This window comes from Aphelocoma coerulescens, chromosome 2 (assembly GCF_041296385.1).
Source record: "Aphelocoma coerulescens isolate FSJ_1873_10779 chromosome 2, UR_Acoe_1.0, whole genome shotgun sequence".
NCBI classification, from domain to species: Eukaryota; Metazoa; Chordata; class Aves; order Passeriformes; family Corvidae; genus Aphelocoma; species Aphelocoma coerulescens.
The window spans coordinates 42,607,388-42,622,134 of NC_091015.1; the positions used below are offsets into that span (position 1 = coordinate 42,607,388).

Below are 14,747 nucleotides of genomic sequence, written 5' to 3' on the forward strand. Positions count from 1 at the left end.
AGAGGGAAGGAGGGAGGGAGGACGGGAGAGTGGGAAGGAAGGAAGGAAGGAAGGAAGGAAGGAAGGAAGGAAGGAAGGAAGGAAGGAAGGAAGGAAGGAAGGAAGGAAGGAAGGAAGGAAGGAAGGAAGGAAGGAAGGAAGGAAGGAAGGAAGGAAGGAAGGAAGGAAGGAAGGAAGGAAGGAAGGAAGGAAGGAAGGAAGGAAGGAAGGAAGGAAGGAAGGAAGGAAGGAAGGAAGGAAGGAAGGATTCTCAAAATACGTTACATATCTGTTTATTCATATATTATTAATCTCATTATTTATGTAATCCTTTTTTGTGGTTACACATTTTCTATGATCACACAGAGCTAATTACTAAAAAAAAAAAAACGAATAGGAGATCTTGCTCCTAAGCTTACGCGGAAAACATTCCTAAACTACCCTTTCCCCCCTTCATAAAAGATGACAGCCCCGTGTTCCGCGGGGCGCAGGGCCCGGCCGGACCGCGGGCGGGAGCGGCCTCCCCCGGGGCCATCCCCTGCGTGGCGCTGCCGCCCGGGCTCTCCCGCGGGCGGCCCCGAGCTCTGGCCCCGTTCGGAGCATCCCCGGGGCCTGGCCGGGGGATCATCGCCTTCCGTGCCCCGGGTCCCCCGGCAATTCCTGGGTAGGAGGGGGCATCGCTCCTGAAAGGCAGTTTGCCGGTAAAAAGCCGCTGGAGTCTATAGCCCAAACGTGAGCTGCCATTACAGAGTTACTAATAAATCCCTATTAAGCATGCATTTATGCAGTGATTATGTGAACTTTGGCCTTTGAAGAGCCCCAGCAATTAAAGGCGACGTCTATCGCGTTTTGCCTAGATTTCTACTCTTTTCCCATACAGGATGGAGAGGGGAGCACGGCTCCACCAGCGCCTCCAGCTGCCGGGTGCCTCTCCAGCCGTCCCTTTCCACCCACCATCACTGCTGAGGAGAAAGCCCCGAGCACCCCTCCCTTTGCCTCCGGACCCCGGCTTGAAAATGCCCGGTCCTTTGCGGGATGTTTTCTTTTCCCGCACTCCGGTACCTCTCGCCGGGGATACCCGCCTGAGTGTCAGATGCGGCGCGGGGGAGATGCCGAGTTTTTGCTGTCTCCACAAAACAGCGGAAAGCGGTTAAAATTTAGTAAAAATGTGCTGGGCAAAAATGAGAGGAAAGTTGCTGCTGTCGGGGAGACAGCGAGAGAGAGAGAGAAGGAGAGGGATGACTCTGTAATTGGTGCCTTTATCAAGGCTGTGAGATTAACTACTGGGATTTATTCTAAAGTGACCCATCACGGAATTCATTTCTGCTTGAACTTTCGGTGAACCTGAGATTAAAGAGGGGAGAGCAGCTAAGCAGTTTGTTGTTAGCTGCCTTTTCAACAGCCCTTTCAGACTGAGTAAATATTGATCGGTTTCAATCTGATTGCCCCAGAGGAAAACACCAAAGCATCTCAATAGCCTCCAAAAGTAAACTTTAAAGGTGAACAGCAGAAATGGCCTTAAGTATGATAGGAAGATACTAAACTCCGTTTGACATTTGAATGCTATTTGTGTTGACGGGTTTTGATGAGACGGGTTGGTTTTTTTTTCCCCTCATTCTTCCCCCTGAGACGCTAGAGAGAATTTTTTTTTTTTTTTTAAAAGGTGTAAAAAAAAAAAATCCTTGCAAGCTGCAGGGTAAATTAGTGTCTTAATTGAACGCACTCTGTGGCGGGGTTTTAGCGATATTTCTGTGGTAGAAACTATAAGCTAGAGATTTTCATTTCTCTTCCCCGCACCCCTGACCCCAAAGGCTGATGGTATCGAAACAGTATTAACGCTAGTAAAATGAGACAGGGTCGGGAGGTTTGGAGCGTCTTTGCTTGAAATACGTTATGATTGAGGGGGGAAAAATATATATATACGTATATACATATACATATGGATGTGTGTGTATATATATGTGTGTATATATATATATGTATGTGTGTATATATATATAAGTGAGGTTTGGGCTTGGAAGGAGATGGGATTCTTTGCCCGCGAATCGCTCATCGACGCACTGACAAGAGTCTCGTCTCTCGTATTTAGGCTGTAATTTATGCCCGCTCTTTCTAACACATTAAGTCAACACCGGTGGAATCGAGTTGTAGATCCGGATTTCAGCAATGTTTAGATCCAGATTTCGATATTGAAATGCTCTCATTGGCATGTAAATGCCACTTTAACACATCCAAGACTCTGGAAGAAGGCCATCTGTTTTGCTTTGTGGCTTTACACTAATAAACAAAAGGTAAAGTATATGGCAGGCGGGGAAATGAAAGAAATAGAGGCATCGGCGGGAGCCTTTGGAGACAGCCCTGCTCCCTTGCAGATAGCTCGGCTCTTGATATGGCCGCCGCGCCTTGCAAATCAGGGTTTGTGTCTTTCGACACTGAAGTGAAGAAAATTTCGTTGACTCTCTGCCGATCCCGCAAAGCAAAGCCTGCGTGGGCAGCCCAGCCCCAGGAGAAGCCCGGTAGCACTTCCCTCAGCTGGGCCGGCTGAAGGAGATGTTAGGCGTGTTTGCGTTGTAATTCAAGTGGCATTAGTGGCTTGAGACACCCCCTGTCCAGCTGAGCATGCCTCTGCTCTGGCCTGCCACCCAGGTTCTCCCCACAGAGGCTCCTCTCCCTTCCCGACCTGCTGTTCACTTGACATTTTTTTGGAATACTTATTATATTTACCTGCGAGAGCTTGCTCTTGTGCACGGGGGAAAAAATAAGTAAATTAATAAAAAGAGGGGGAGGAACGGGAGAACGGGCTGGGATTAACGCCAAAAACACAGTGGGACAAAATCTTCCACTTTGGCACCCCATCAAGCGCTGGGGATAGCAGCCTGGGATGGGAGCGAGAAGACGGACAAGCTTAGTGCCCAGGCTAACTAAATGTTGTGCCCTTGGAGAGGGGCCTGCAGTGTGAGGAAAGACTGGCTGAAGAGAGCTTCTGCTTTTGAAGGGTGCTCTGTTTATTTAAGTGTCAGCATCCATCCCGAGGTGAAAAGGTTAGCACTTGACCCAGGAAGTTCTCCTGTTTGTGCTTCAGAAATAGATTGGGATCATAAATTCCTCCCAGTTACAGAGAATGGAGAGAAGGGCCTTATATTTTCTAAAAATAATATTATTTTAGCATAGGAGAGGAAGAAGTTTTGTGTAAGAACTCAGAGTGGGCAGCCAGAGCTCTGATCCTGACAAAACAACACAGGAGGAGTAAGGTTGTGAGACTCTCACTCCCTTTCCCCCTTGGAAAAACCCCAGTAGAAGAAAGTAAGGGAAACAAAACTGCTGAGCCCAGCCTGTGACTCAGCGCTGACGTCATGCAGAGGTAGGCAGAGGCAGAGGGCTACCTGAAAGTGGAATATATTTATTACAGACATTATAAGGACCCGTAAATCCTGCCCTGGACTCCACCACTAGTGGAATCACAGTGCCTTTCATGATTGTACAGAAAAATCAGGAGGACATTTTGCTCACACACGACAACTGATAGAACTCAGTGTACCCGCAGTACAGCAAAGCACGGTGCGTCATGCAAAGGTCTGGACACCAACCACAGAAATTATACATTCATTTGGCCATTTGTCACATTCACGAGTAGTTTGAAAAGACATCGAGTCTAAAGGAAGGTTAATATGAAAATAGGAAGAGGCAAGGTCTTTTGGATGGTTGCACCCTTTAGCTGAGCATAATCCAACACAGCTTTCGGGGCAGGGGGAAAAGGAGAGGGAGCAAGCACACCGGGTAAGGTTTAAAAAACCTAGTGCAATTGAAGCCTTGTTTGTCACATTTAAAGAAATAGCGCTACTTTTTTTGAGGTATCTGCTTGAGCTTAAGACATTTACTTGATACGGTCATCTGCTTTACCAATATAAAAATGGATCCAGTTTGGCGAATGCACTCACCCTGCTTAACCTGATAATCGAAACATCATTCTAGAAAAATCTGTAAAAAGATAAATCTCTCGGACAAAGTATTTACAAGCAACAAACTCATTGACACGAACAAAGAATACATTAAATTAAGGGGATGAAAGTCCTATAAGTCGTGTAAACACTTGCAATAGTGCATCTCTTTGTGAGGTTATGTACCCTAAATAACCTGTCTTTCACTCAGGGAAGCTCGATAGAACGTCCTTACAGTGGAGGAGGGAGACGCGTGTGCCAACACAGCTCCTCCAGCAGAAAAGGAAGAGGGGGCCCGGGAAGAAAATCTCCTGGCACCAAGGCGCCGGGACCCGGCGGAGCCGGAACCCCCGGGGCCGGGCGGCGGCGGGGGCGGTGGAGGTAGCAGGGGAGGGAGCGGCAGCTCGCCGGGACCTCTCGGCGATACCGACCGACCGAGGGACCGACACAGCGGCGGTGACGGACGCGTGCCGCGCTGGCGGGGGCGTCTCGCCGGGCGGCCGTCGGGGCGCGGCCGGTCTCAGTTGGAGGCAGCGAGAGTGTCCGAGGCGGAGGAGGCGGGCGAGGCGCTGCAGGGCGAGGAGCAGGACTTCTCCGATGACTCCTCCGCCTTCTCCTCGCAGCCCGTGGGGGTGGGGGGGGAGATGGGCAGCAGCCCCTCTTTCTCCCGTTTCTTTTGCTTCATCCGCCGGTTCTGGAACCAGATCTTCACCTGCGTCTCGTTGAGCTGGAGGGAGGCCGCGATCTCCACCCGCCTGGCCCTGGTCAGGTATTTGTTGAAATGAAACTCCTTCTCCAGCTCGGTGAGCTGCTTGGTGGTGAAGTTAGTTCTGACGGTATTGGGCTGCCCCACGAAGCCGTACTCGCCAGCCTTGCCTGCGAGGGGACATGCAGCGGTAAGTGAGCGCAAATGATTTATAGGCGATGTAATCAATATGTCCACACCGGCTAAGCGATAGGGAGCAAGAACTTCTTGGGATAAGAGGGAAACCCCGGCAGGGTGAGTGATGGAGTGCGAGGTGCTAAACCGGGGTCAGCCTCTAGTGTCAGAGGAAACTTGATAAGTGGTTTATGAATTACGAGAAATATGACCACGGAGAGGAGGAGAAGGGGGAGTCAGGAATAAGTGAGGAATAAGCGGCGCTGGCTTTCAGCTCCGCGGGCAGAGAGCCGGGACTGCTCCCAGAGGTGCGGGCCGCCCTACCTGCTCAGCGCCCCGCGGGACACCGCGCCTCTTTCCCCGCACCCGCGGCGGAGAGAGAGAGGAGCGGCCCCCACCCCGGCCCTCCCGCCGGCCACTGACCTGTTTTGGGTGGGTTTCTTTTCACTTTCATCCAGTCGAAGGTTTGCGCCGGCGGCGAGGTCTCGGTGGAGGGGGAACGGGAGTTTTCCCGGTGGCCAGCGTGGAGGGGAGACAGGGCATGGTTGTAGGTGCCCAGGGGCAGGCTCTGCTGCTCCTGCCCGTAAGGGGGAGGCACGTACTGAGCGGGGGCTCCCGCGTAGCCCTGGTGCGGGAGCGGGTGCTGCGCAGCGGCGGAGGAGGAGATGCTCCCCGAGTACACGGCGGGGGCGCAGGGAGGGAAGCCGCCGCCCAGCTCCGCGTCCTGCCCCAGGGGGTAAGGGCCGTACGCCGGTCCGAAGCCCTGCGCGCTGTAGGTCGGGCCGCAGCCGGGGTGCGCGTAGGACACCCCCAACCCGCCGTGATGCTGGTAGGTGGCGGGCTGGGCCGGGGTGTGGTGGTGGTGGCGGTGGGGGCTGATAGGCACCCCGCGGCCCGCCAGGAAGCGGTCCTCTCCGCTGCAGCTGCCGGCGCTGACGGCGCAGGGCTGGAAAGTTGTAATCCCGTGGTCGGGGTGGTAGGCGCGGGCGGCGCAGCCCCCCGCCTCGCCGCCAAGGACGGGGTACTCGAGGAAGGAGCTCATCCTCGCCGCGTCCCTCTGTCACGCCGCCACCGGGTCTTCAGCGTCCGGCGGGGCCGCGCCAACTTTCCCACTTCCTCCATGGGGCCGGCAGGAAAATGACACGAAGGCGCCGGCAGCGGGCAGGCACGTGGGGGGCGGCAGCCAATGGCTGCGGCGCCCGCGGGGCTTCCCCGGCTCCTGTCGCTGATACAGCGCCGCGTCGGGAGCATTTAAACGCCGAGCGCTCCGACGGCGCGGCACCGCGGGGCAGGGAGGCGGTGGCAGTGGCGTCCGGGGGGTGGGGGGGCGGTCCGGGCCGGGCTGGGCTGTACACACACACACACACACACACACACACACACACACACACACACACACGCCCGCCCGCCCGCCCGCCGCCGCAGCCCCTTGGGTCTCGTCCGCCAGCTGAGAGAGGAAGGCAGGAGAGACCCGGAGGCTGCGCCCGGCCCGCGGAGCCCACCGCCGTCCCCTCCAGGGTGAGTGCTGCTGCCAGGGTGCCCCAGCATCACCCCTGCTGTCGGCGCTGTCAGGCTTGCACGGGCCACCTCTGCCGCCCACCAAACCCCGGCCGGGGCAGCAGCGGGGGGGGTGGGGGGGAGGTGGAGTGGGGACGCGACTGGATCCACAGCACGGGGCGAGGGATGGGGTGGAGAGAGGCAGGGACAGTGCTGAGAGCATCAACCCTTGGAACGGGAACGAGAATGGGACCGTGGATGCGGCTGGGGACTTCTGTGGGGATGGGAATGGAGATAGGGACAGGAATGAAGGTAAGGGTAAGGTGGAGAATAGGCATGGGACTGAGGATATGGATGTGGACGGGATGCGGGTAGAGATGGAGACGGTAACAGTGCCAGTGCCGAGGGATCTCGCTGGTCCTGCCTCGCCGCAGTGCCAGCGCGACGCCGCGCCAAGAGTTAAAGGGGCTTGTCCAGCCGCATCACCAGGCGGCCGCGGACATTAGCATGGAAATGAGGCGCTTTTGGGACTGACGGCCATTGTGCTCTCCCAGGCTCACCGGCCACCCTCTGGCCCTCATCCCTGCTCCCCCCGCACCTCCGCCGGGCTCACCCTCGCCAGCCCAGGGTTGGGGTAGGGAAGGAGGAGCCGGGGGCAGGAGGACGAATGATTGGACGGGGGCCCGGGGGCTCCGCAGCCCATCTGCTGTGGTCCCGCGGCGCCGCTGCCGCCCGCCCGCCCTGGGACAGGATGGGGGCACGGCTGTCCGGGGTGCCGCGGGTCGCAGCCCGAGGAGGCGACCCGGGACAGGGGCAGAGGAGCAGCAGGACTCGCAGGGCCCGCCGCCCCGGCCCCTTTGTCCCTGCGCTCCGCCACCCGGGTCGGCGGTGGGGAGGGGTGGCAGATGGCCAGTGGCAGAGGCGGCCCCAGGACCCTTGGGAACCGCGCTGAGCATCGACTCCAACACACCCCTCCCCAACCCCGTGGGGAGCTGGGTCAAAAAAGTGGGTCCGTGGCCAGAGAAGGAGGGATGGCGGTGAGATGTGGGTTACGACCTCATATTCGGTTTACGTATGCGGAAAAGGAAAGGGGAGGTAAAGGCCGGGCATCCGTCTGTCCCAGCGCGCCCAGCCGTCTGCAGGCAGAAAGGACGGCACCAAAAGTCTTCGAAAGAAGTTCTGCAAAACGTCAGCCTCCGAGAAAGATGAATAGAAAGTCATGTCCCCTGACACCAGCCCCAGGAGGGGCTGCCCCTTCTATTTCTGCAGGTGCCGACTCTTATGTCCCTGTGTTCTCACGCTCGGTTCTCGCTTGTTTTGAAATCCAAAAGGCTCTTCTACCCCGCCACCACTCCCTGCTCACGAATACACACACACTCCCCCACATACACACCCTCAAGCTCCTCCCTCCCACATGAACTACAACACTCTTTCCTAGGTGCAAAGCTCTCCTATTGCTATTAGGTCAGCCCTTATCCCATGGCATCTGCACGGCCTCTCTACTGTCAGCCAAAACCGAAGGGCGCCTCTCTCCCCCACGCTCCTATCCCGGTGCCCTCAGTATGTCCATTTGTTCTGATTTACTGCAGAGGCAGGGATGGTTAAGGGCCCTCTGGAAAGGTTCCGTTTCTTAAACTGCAGGGGGGCGGAGTGGAGGACAAGAGCAACAACACCCCAGAGGCATTTATGGTATTATACTGCGCCAATTTTGGCTATGGTTACAGCTGTAAACACATTTATTTCATTCTTGTAAACCAGATAAGTACTGCATAAAGCAGAGAGAAAAGACAGGCGATTAGGACTCTTTACTAATAAAAGGGCTGACATCTTCTCAGTGCTTTTTCAGTCAGCCAAGAAAAAAAAATTAATACAAGTAGATCACTTTTACCCGTAAATTCCGATGAATCACTTTTCTTATAGTCTCCAGCATTCTGAAATCCTTTTTTCTCTGCCTTTTTGGTGCCATTGTCTCTTGTTGCATTGTCTCTCTGGCGGGGCTTTCGGGTTTTGCTGCCGGTACTAAGCATCGGGGCAACATCATGAGAAGGGTCGGAGCAGAGGGGGAACACACACCAAACCCTCCCTCCCCCGCGGCCAGGCGAGGGGGAGCTACTGCCGCTTCCCCCCGCCCTCAGGCCATCTCGAGCCCTCCGCGCCCCTCCGCGGCTTCGCTCCGCGTTTCCTGCCACGGGACTGAGACTGAGGAGGCGATCCCAGCTCTTTGGCTTTTCCGTGGGAGTGTGCCCCCGCTGTGGCCCCAGGGTTCAGTCGGAGCCTCGGAGGCGGCTCCTACTTGCTGAATTCCCCCATTTATTTAAATGGAGTTTACGAGAAGTTTAAACCTTGTAACACATTTCCTTTTTCTTTTTCTTTTTCTTTTTTTTTTCTTTTTGTTTGATGTTTCTGGTTTTTGATTGGGGTTTTGGGGGGGTTGTTTTATTGTTTGGGGTTGCTTTTAGTTCGTTTTGCTTTGGTTTTCTTTAAGCGTTGTCAGCATCCGGAAATCTGGGCACAAAAGAAACCCCAGCCCTTACATGCACGTTGCGGTCCAATTTAACTCAGTGGCAGAGGAGTGAAAATGCCGGTGAGGCTGCTCGCTTTCCGCAGGGACATGGCTGGAGCAGAGGGAAGGAGAACCAAGGCCGAGGTTTCACCGCGCCCACAGCTCAGCCAAGCTGTTGTTTTAAAAGAGCAATAAAAGTGAATTATGACTAAACGCCTTCTCACTTAATGGTTTTAGACGGGGATCCCCAGCCCCGGCAAATACGTAAGAGGATTTTTATTTGTGCATGTGTTCCTGCAATTGATCTCTTTGATGACATTCTCATTCATAGAAAGAGTTTGATTTATGACTTTCGGAAGAATTGCGTTCAGCCCTTCCAGCTATAACCCACGCATCCCAGCTCCACAACGTGTTACAGGGCTGGGAGACAACACTCCTCGCATGGACGGACAGCAGAGCCCCGCTCACAAACCTCCACCCAAGCCCCACTCGCCTGTGTAATGTAGCCACACACACTCACTCGCCCTCACTCGCACGCACACGCACGCAAGGAGCCGCGAACGTACCCGCCCGGGATCCCCTGGCCCCGGAGCGGCAGAGCCCCGCTGGCATCTGTTGCTCGCTTTTAGCCCGAAGGACGGGGCTCACCCTCTGCTTCGGGGTTCGGCAACGCCGGGTGGCAGGCAATTTGGTGGAGACTTCTGAAAGCCCGTCTTTGCTGCCTCCAGCAGAAGAGTGGGGGGCCCGAGGATAATGTAACTTTAAAGTCAGTTTCCCCTTTTCGTTATCAGTCTCTCGTCTCGCAAGAAGGTTTACACAGGAAAATATCTTCGGGTCTGCCCCCGCACCTCCCCCGAAAAGTATGGAGTGGAGAGGCTGGTTCCTCCCTAAATACTTTTTCTTCCCCCTGCGTTTCTCCAACCCTTTTGATTTCACAGGCACTAACTTCTCCATTTCCTCTCCTCCTAGGGCTGATTTCTTGGATTGCTCAGCACGTGAGAGGTAATCAACCACATTCTTTGTGAGCTCTGATATTTTTTAAGACACGTTTTCTGAAAAATCTTGCTGGGTGCTAAGCACTACTTTTTAGAAAAACAGGATTATTAAAAAAAAAAAAAAAGGAACAAAAAACCAGCAAAACAACGCCTTTCCTTTCGTTCATGTAACAGGGTGGTTTCTGCAGTAGACGCTTATCCTACTGAGTCTCTCTTACGTTCTGCCTGTAACAGAGAAAGTCCTCGTTCATGTTTTTGTTACAGCTCACCACTTCCAAGCTTTGTATCCTCACGGAGATAAGATGCCACAATTATATATTAAAAGGAACAAATCTCCATCAAACCCGTGAACGATTTTAATTTCTTTAGTCTGTTTTTCCTTCCCTTGTGAGTACCCTTACAATAAAGAAAATGAACGAGTTTTCCTCTCTAATGAATGTCCTAAATTGCCAAAAGGGCAATTGCTTGTTGTTGGAACACTGAATTTTGTTTATTAGCAAATTAATAGTGGAATAGATGGGGAGGGATGCCCGTCATGTTATCCATCTTGAAAGCAGAGAGAAAGAGAGGAGAAAGAGAAAGAAAAAAGAGAAAGCTCCTTGTAGCAAACAAGAATTTATTCTACCAAAAATACTTATGACAACGCATCCTAATGTAATACAAAAATAAAAAGAAAGTGAAGATACATTCCTATACGATCACTTTCTTACAGACCTCATATATTGCTTTCATAGAAGGACCTAGAATGTGGCTAGGTTAAAACTGAACACAACTAAAACTTCAAAAGAAACGGCAAAATGGCATATCAAAGGGAAGTAACAAACAGAAAATACTGAAGAGGGAAAGGGAGGGGGGAAATAAAATTAATTCACTGGGGAAAAAATGAAAAAGAAAAAGGAGGAGAAAGCAGGACCCTTGGAGAGGATGTCTTTAATTTCTTAGTAATTCAGATGCTGCAAGTCAATTGTGGTGAGTGTGTCTGTAAAAAAGTCAAAACTGTCAGCAGAGATATCTACAGGACTGTCCAGAGATCCTGGCAAACTGGGGGAAACTGCATCTGAAAGCTGTAGGCAGGAATCTGTGGAGAAAACGTTAAAGTCCTGTAAAGAAGGGACATCTAGGGCCTCAGGACTGTCATTGTTCAGGCCAGCTGCACAGTTCTGGGCCATTGTTGAGAGGCAGTTTTGAACAGTGGGTGACTGATGTTGAAAATGTTTCAGATTTTTCTCATTGCTCGTTAAAGGCGAAACGGGGAAAGTTTGGGATTCGCCATTGTGCGCATTCTGCGCCTGCTGCTGGGAGAGGGCATTCTGCTGGAAAGCGTAGCCTTCCCGCTCCAGGAGAGCGCCGGAGACGTTGCTGAGGGCTTGCTCGAAGAGGGATTTCTCCTCCTCCTCCTCTTCCTCCTCCTCCACCGCTTTTTCGGGGTCCTCGAGGTTCTTAAATTTCCCCTCGCTGTTTTGATTCTCCTTGCACTGGGTCTGTCTCTTGTGCTTCATCCTCCTGTTCTGGAACCAGACTTTGACTTGTCTCTCAGTCAGATCCAGCAAGGCTGCAATCTCAACCCTCCTTGGTCTACAGAGATACTTGTTGAAATGAAATTCTTTCTCTAGCTCCAAAAGCTGGGTGTTGGTGTAAGCCGTCCTCAGGCGCCTAGATCCACCGCTACCGCTATCGGGGATTTCAAGGGGGTCTGTTAAAAAAGAAAGAAAAAAAAAAAAAAAGAAAAACACCACCACCACACGCACCCCAAAGCATCACAGCCAGAACAGTGAAAGCAAAGACACACGGACACACACACAAAACAGATAAATGCACGGATTGAATTTCAGCACCCCAGCACATCGTATCCCGGGGGGGTGGAGGGAGTGCTCTCTCTGCATGTATATGTCTATATCTATATGTCCATATACCATAAAATAGCAACTGCAACAAAATGGCCGCCTTTGGATGCAGTAAACCCATTGTGTTGCACTGCTGAGCGCCCGGTGCTGCGTGCCCCTCGGCCACCTCCGCCAAATCGCTGCCTCCAGCTCCCCAACCTCCCCACACCAGAGCAAACTTTATATTAGCCATACCGCAATTTATAATTAATGCATCAGCTGCTTAGCTGAGCGGGAGCAATCTATCACTCTTCATTACTGTCAAATATCCTAACTCTAGGACGGCGAGACAAGAGAGGTCAGCTCCAACTCAAATAAATCATCCCGCATTAGGCAAGTTTGGGGAAAGTTTGGGTTTCCATCGAGCCCCGCCAGCTCCGTCCTTCCCGCCCGCCCGCCCTCCGCCTCGTCCCCCCGCGAAGCCGGGGGGATGCGGGGAGCCAAAATAGCGGCCCGGCGGGGCCGGCGGCACGTCTTTGGACTGACCTTTGTGGCTGAGGCAGGCAGGTCCAGCGGCTGAGGCGGAGGCCGAGGCGGGCGGCAGCGCGGATCGCTTGGACGCCTTTTTCTCTTTCATCCAGGGGTACTCCGGGGGCGGCGGGGCGCCGGCGGGGCCCGGGCTGCTGCTGCGGCCGCGGGGGCTCGCCTTGGGGCGACCGCCGCCGCTGTGGCGAGGGTGGCTGCCGGGGTTCAGGCTGGGGATGGTCTGCTCGAAAGGAGGAGGAATCAGTGTCGAGTGTGAAAGCGTCGAGTTCTTGATTGATGAACTTTGAAATGTATCACCGACAGGGGGAAAAGATGTCAGGCACTCAGCAAGCGATGGCTGGCTATTGATAAAACCGATCTCTCGCTCAAATGCGAAATTCATGGCCTTCAACTGGCAGCCCCCGCGGAGAAAAAGTTCCCTCGGATTCAGGGGGCTCGGGGGGAGGGGAAGGCCCAGGAAAAAGGAGAGAGAGGAGAAAAAAATATAGCATAGAAGATCGCTGGTGGGGTGTTTTTTTTCTAATTCACTGATTACAGCCGTATGGGGACCGTGCTACTATTAAACTATTGAATTCATGGAGACAAGGTTGAAATTGGACCGAATTGGCTGTCACATGATTGCCTCTGCCCAATGACAATTTGGGCTTTAATCAAAAGAAGCCACTGTCTGTTTGATTGATCCAAAAAAGTCGGGAAGGAACGCCTCATTGGGGGCCAGAAAGGCTTTATTTACACTTTTTTTAAAAGGGGAAATGATATCTCGAGTATCTATCCCCTTGGCGTCCTAATCTGAAATGATCGGGGGTGGGGAGGAGGGTGCGTGTGCGTGGATATGTTTGTGTGAGAGGCTGCGAATGTGTGTGTGTGTGTGTGTGTGTGTGGCTGCTTGTCCTGCAGCCTGCTGCCTTCCTCGCATCCACCCGCACACTCTTCTCTCATTGTTTGGGACTGTCAGGAAAACGCTTTGCACCTCACAAATCATTTAAGCACCTCAATCTGACGCCTTGAGTCATTAACAAAGTAATCCATTAATCTTCAAAGTTTTGACACCGTCAGGCCCCCGCATAAGAAGTTGCACCCAGGCAGGAGTCTGAAGCACTGGGTCTTGATTTTTTCTTAGGAATAGCACTTCCTCCAAAACTAGTTTCTCCTTCCCGACTCAGCCTCAATGAGCTCCTTTGTATTTTTTGTTTGTTTATTTGTTTGGCTTTGTGTTCTTGTTCGATTTTTTTCTTTCTTTTTTTCCTTTTTTCCTCTTTTCCTTTTTTTTTTTTTCTTTTCTTTTTTTTGGTGGCTATCGGGTGTACAGTACGGAGAACAATTGGTCGCCGGTGCTGAGCCATTGTTTATCAGGATCTTCCTCAGCAACCTTGCTTCGAGGGGAAGAGTCACATAGGCAGCAGCCCTGGCGCTTCATGACTTCCCTCTCCAGTTGGCTTCCCGGGATTGGACCGTAAAACATAACCCTAGGAGAACATCTCTGGGCGAGCCAAATCGCGAGGCTGCAAACGCGTCTGGCTGTTGGCTCTTAAAAAAAAAGTATATATCCCGTGCCTTAGCTTGCAAACGATATTCCCGTCTGCTGGCATAATTTGCTTAGTAACCGTAGTAGGCTGGGTCTGGTGAGTATTTTCGATTACCAGGAAATATATGGGCTGGTAGCGGTTTTGTTTTCTAGGGGCCAGACAGAGCGAAAATGCTGCGAGGTTATGACTTGAGAGACGGCACTCGCCTCCGATGCTTGGCTCTTGCCGCCGCTGCCTCCGGTCACCCCCGCCAGGTCGAGGCAAGTCCCGAATTTGGATGCTTTTGGCATAATTTTCCAACCATACTGAGGCGACAGGGAGAGCGATGACAATGATGGCCACAATCACCAACCCGATGAATCCTATGGTCACAGCCGCCCTAGACAGCCCGGTTGGGGCTTGCTTGCCCGCGGAGACCGGGGTGCACGGCGGGGTGGGGTGCTCCGGGGGCCGGGGGGAAGGCGCTTCCCAGCCGCTCTCTGCGTCCTCCAGGAGCCAGGAACCATCGCCAGCGCGATGAGGTGCCGTCTCGCTTTAGTTTCGGAGTTGCCAGAGAGGGGTCGGCAACCGTCTTCGTAATTATATTAAAAAAAAAAAAAAAGACGGGGAAAAAAAATAGAAAACAAGACCCCAAGGGCTCAGTGGATCAGTCTTCGTCCAGTCTGCAGGAAGTGCATTTTAAAAATCGGTTTTAAGTTAATGCACCCACAAGATGTAGCATATCTGCGAAGGCATTGGAGAGAGGGGGAGGGGAGGGGCCGGGAGGCTTTAAATGGGCTTTTTGGTGGTTGCTTGTTTAAATAAAATATAGAACGAGACTTGTCATTTAATCCCTCGAAAGGGATGCCTTACAAATATCGATGCTGTTGGAAAATGCAAGGGGTTTAATTTTCTTGCTTTTAGTCCAAACAAAGCTCTGGTGGTGTCTGCCCGCGATCAATCTTGGCCGCCAAAAGGTTTGACAGCTACTGGCCCTTAAGAACACATTTAAAGCTTCTTGCTCTTTCCAAGATCAAATGTGGCCGTGAAAAGAGGCAGAGCAAGAAACGCAAGTAAACAA

The 14,747-nt window shown here is 52.8% G+C and overlaps 2 protein-coding genes across 2 annotated transcripts; both read right to left on the reverse strand.

Annotated features, from left to right (window-relative positions):
* Positions 1 to 3,374: 3,374 nt before the first annotated feature.
* On the reverse strand, positions 3,375 to 5,908 carry HOXA1 (homeobox A1). Its single transcript, XM_069005814.1, has 2 exons — positions 5,221 to 5,908; positions 3,375 to 4,793 (listed from the first exon to the last, which is right to left on the reverse strand). Exons 1-2 carry the CDS (start codon positions 5,837 to 5,839, stop codon positions 4,438 to 4,440), a joined length of 975 nt encoding a protein of 324 aa, XP_068861915.1. The 5' UTR covers positions 5,840 to 5,908; the 3' UTR covers positions 3,375 to 4,437.
* A 4,219-nt stretch (positions 5,909 to 10,127) lies between these two features.
* On the reverse strand, positions 10,128 to 14,130 carry HOXA2 (homeobox A2). The gene is made up of 2 exons (XM_069007174.1): positions 12,162 to 14,130; positions 10,128 to 11,485 (listed from the first exon to the last, which is right to left on the reverse strand). The coding sequence occupies exons 1-2, from the start codon at positions 12,541 to 12,543 to the stop codon at positions 10,731 to 10,733; spliced, it is 1,137 nt and encodes a 378-aa protein (XP_068863275.1). The 5' UTR covers positions 12,544 to 14,130; the 3' UTR covers positions 10,128 to 10,730.
* Positions 14,131 to 14,747: the final 617 nt, after the last annotated feature.

Excerpts from the sequence above, each read along its gene's own strand:
- HOXA2 (XM_069007174.1), bottom strand. The coding sequence starts at position 12,543 with ATGAATTTCGCATTTGAGCGAGAGATCGGTTTTATCAATAGCCAGCCA. Across the intron at positions 11,486-12,161 it reads TGCCTGCCTCAGCCACAAAG|ACCCCCTTGAAATCCCCGAT; the intron begins GTCAGTCCAAAG and ends CTTTTTTAACAG.
- HOXA1 (XM_069005814.1), bottom strand. The coding sequence starts at position 5,839 with ATGAGCTCCTTCCTCGAGTACCCCGTCCTTGGCGGCGAGGCGGGGGGC. Across the intron at positions 4,794-5,220 it reads AAGAAACCCACCCAAAACAG|GCAAGGCTGGCGAGTACGGC; the intron begins GTCAGTGGCCGG and ends GTCCCCTCGCAG.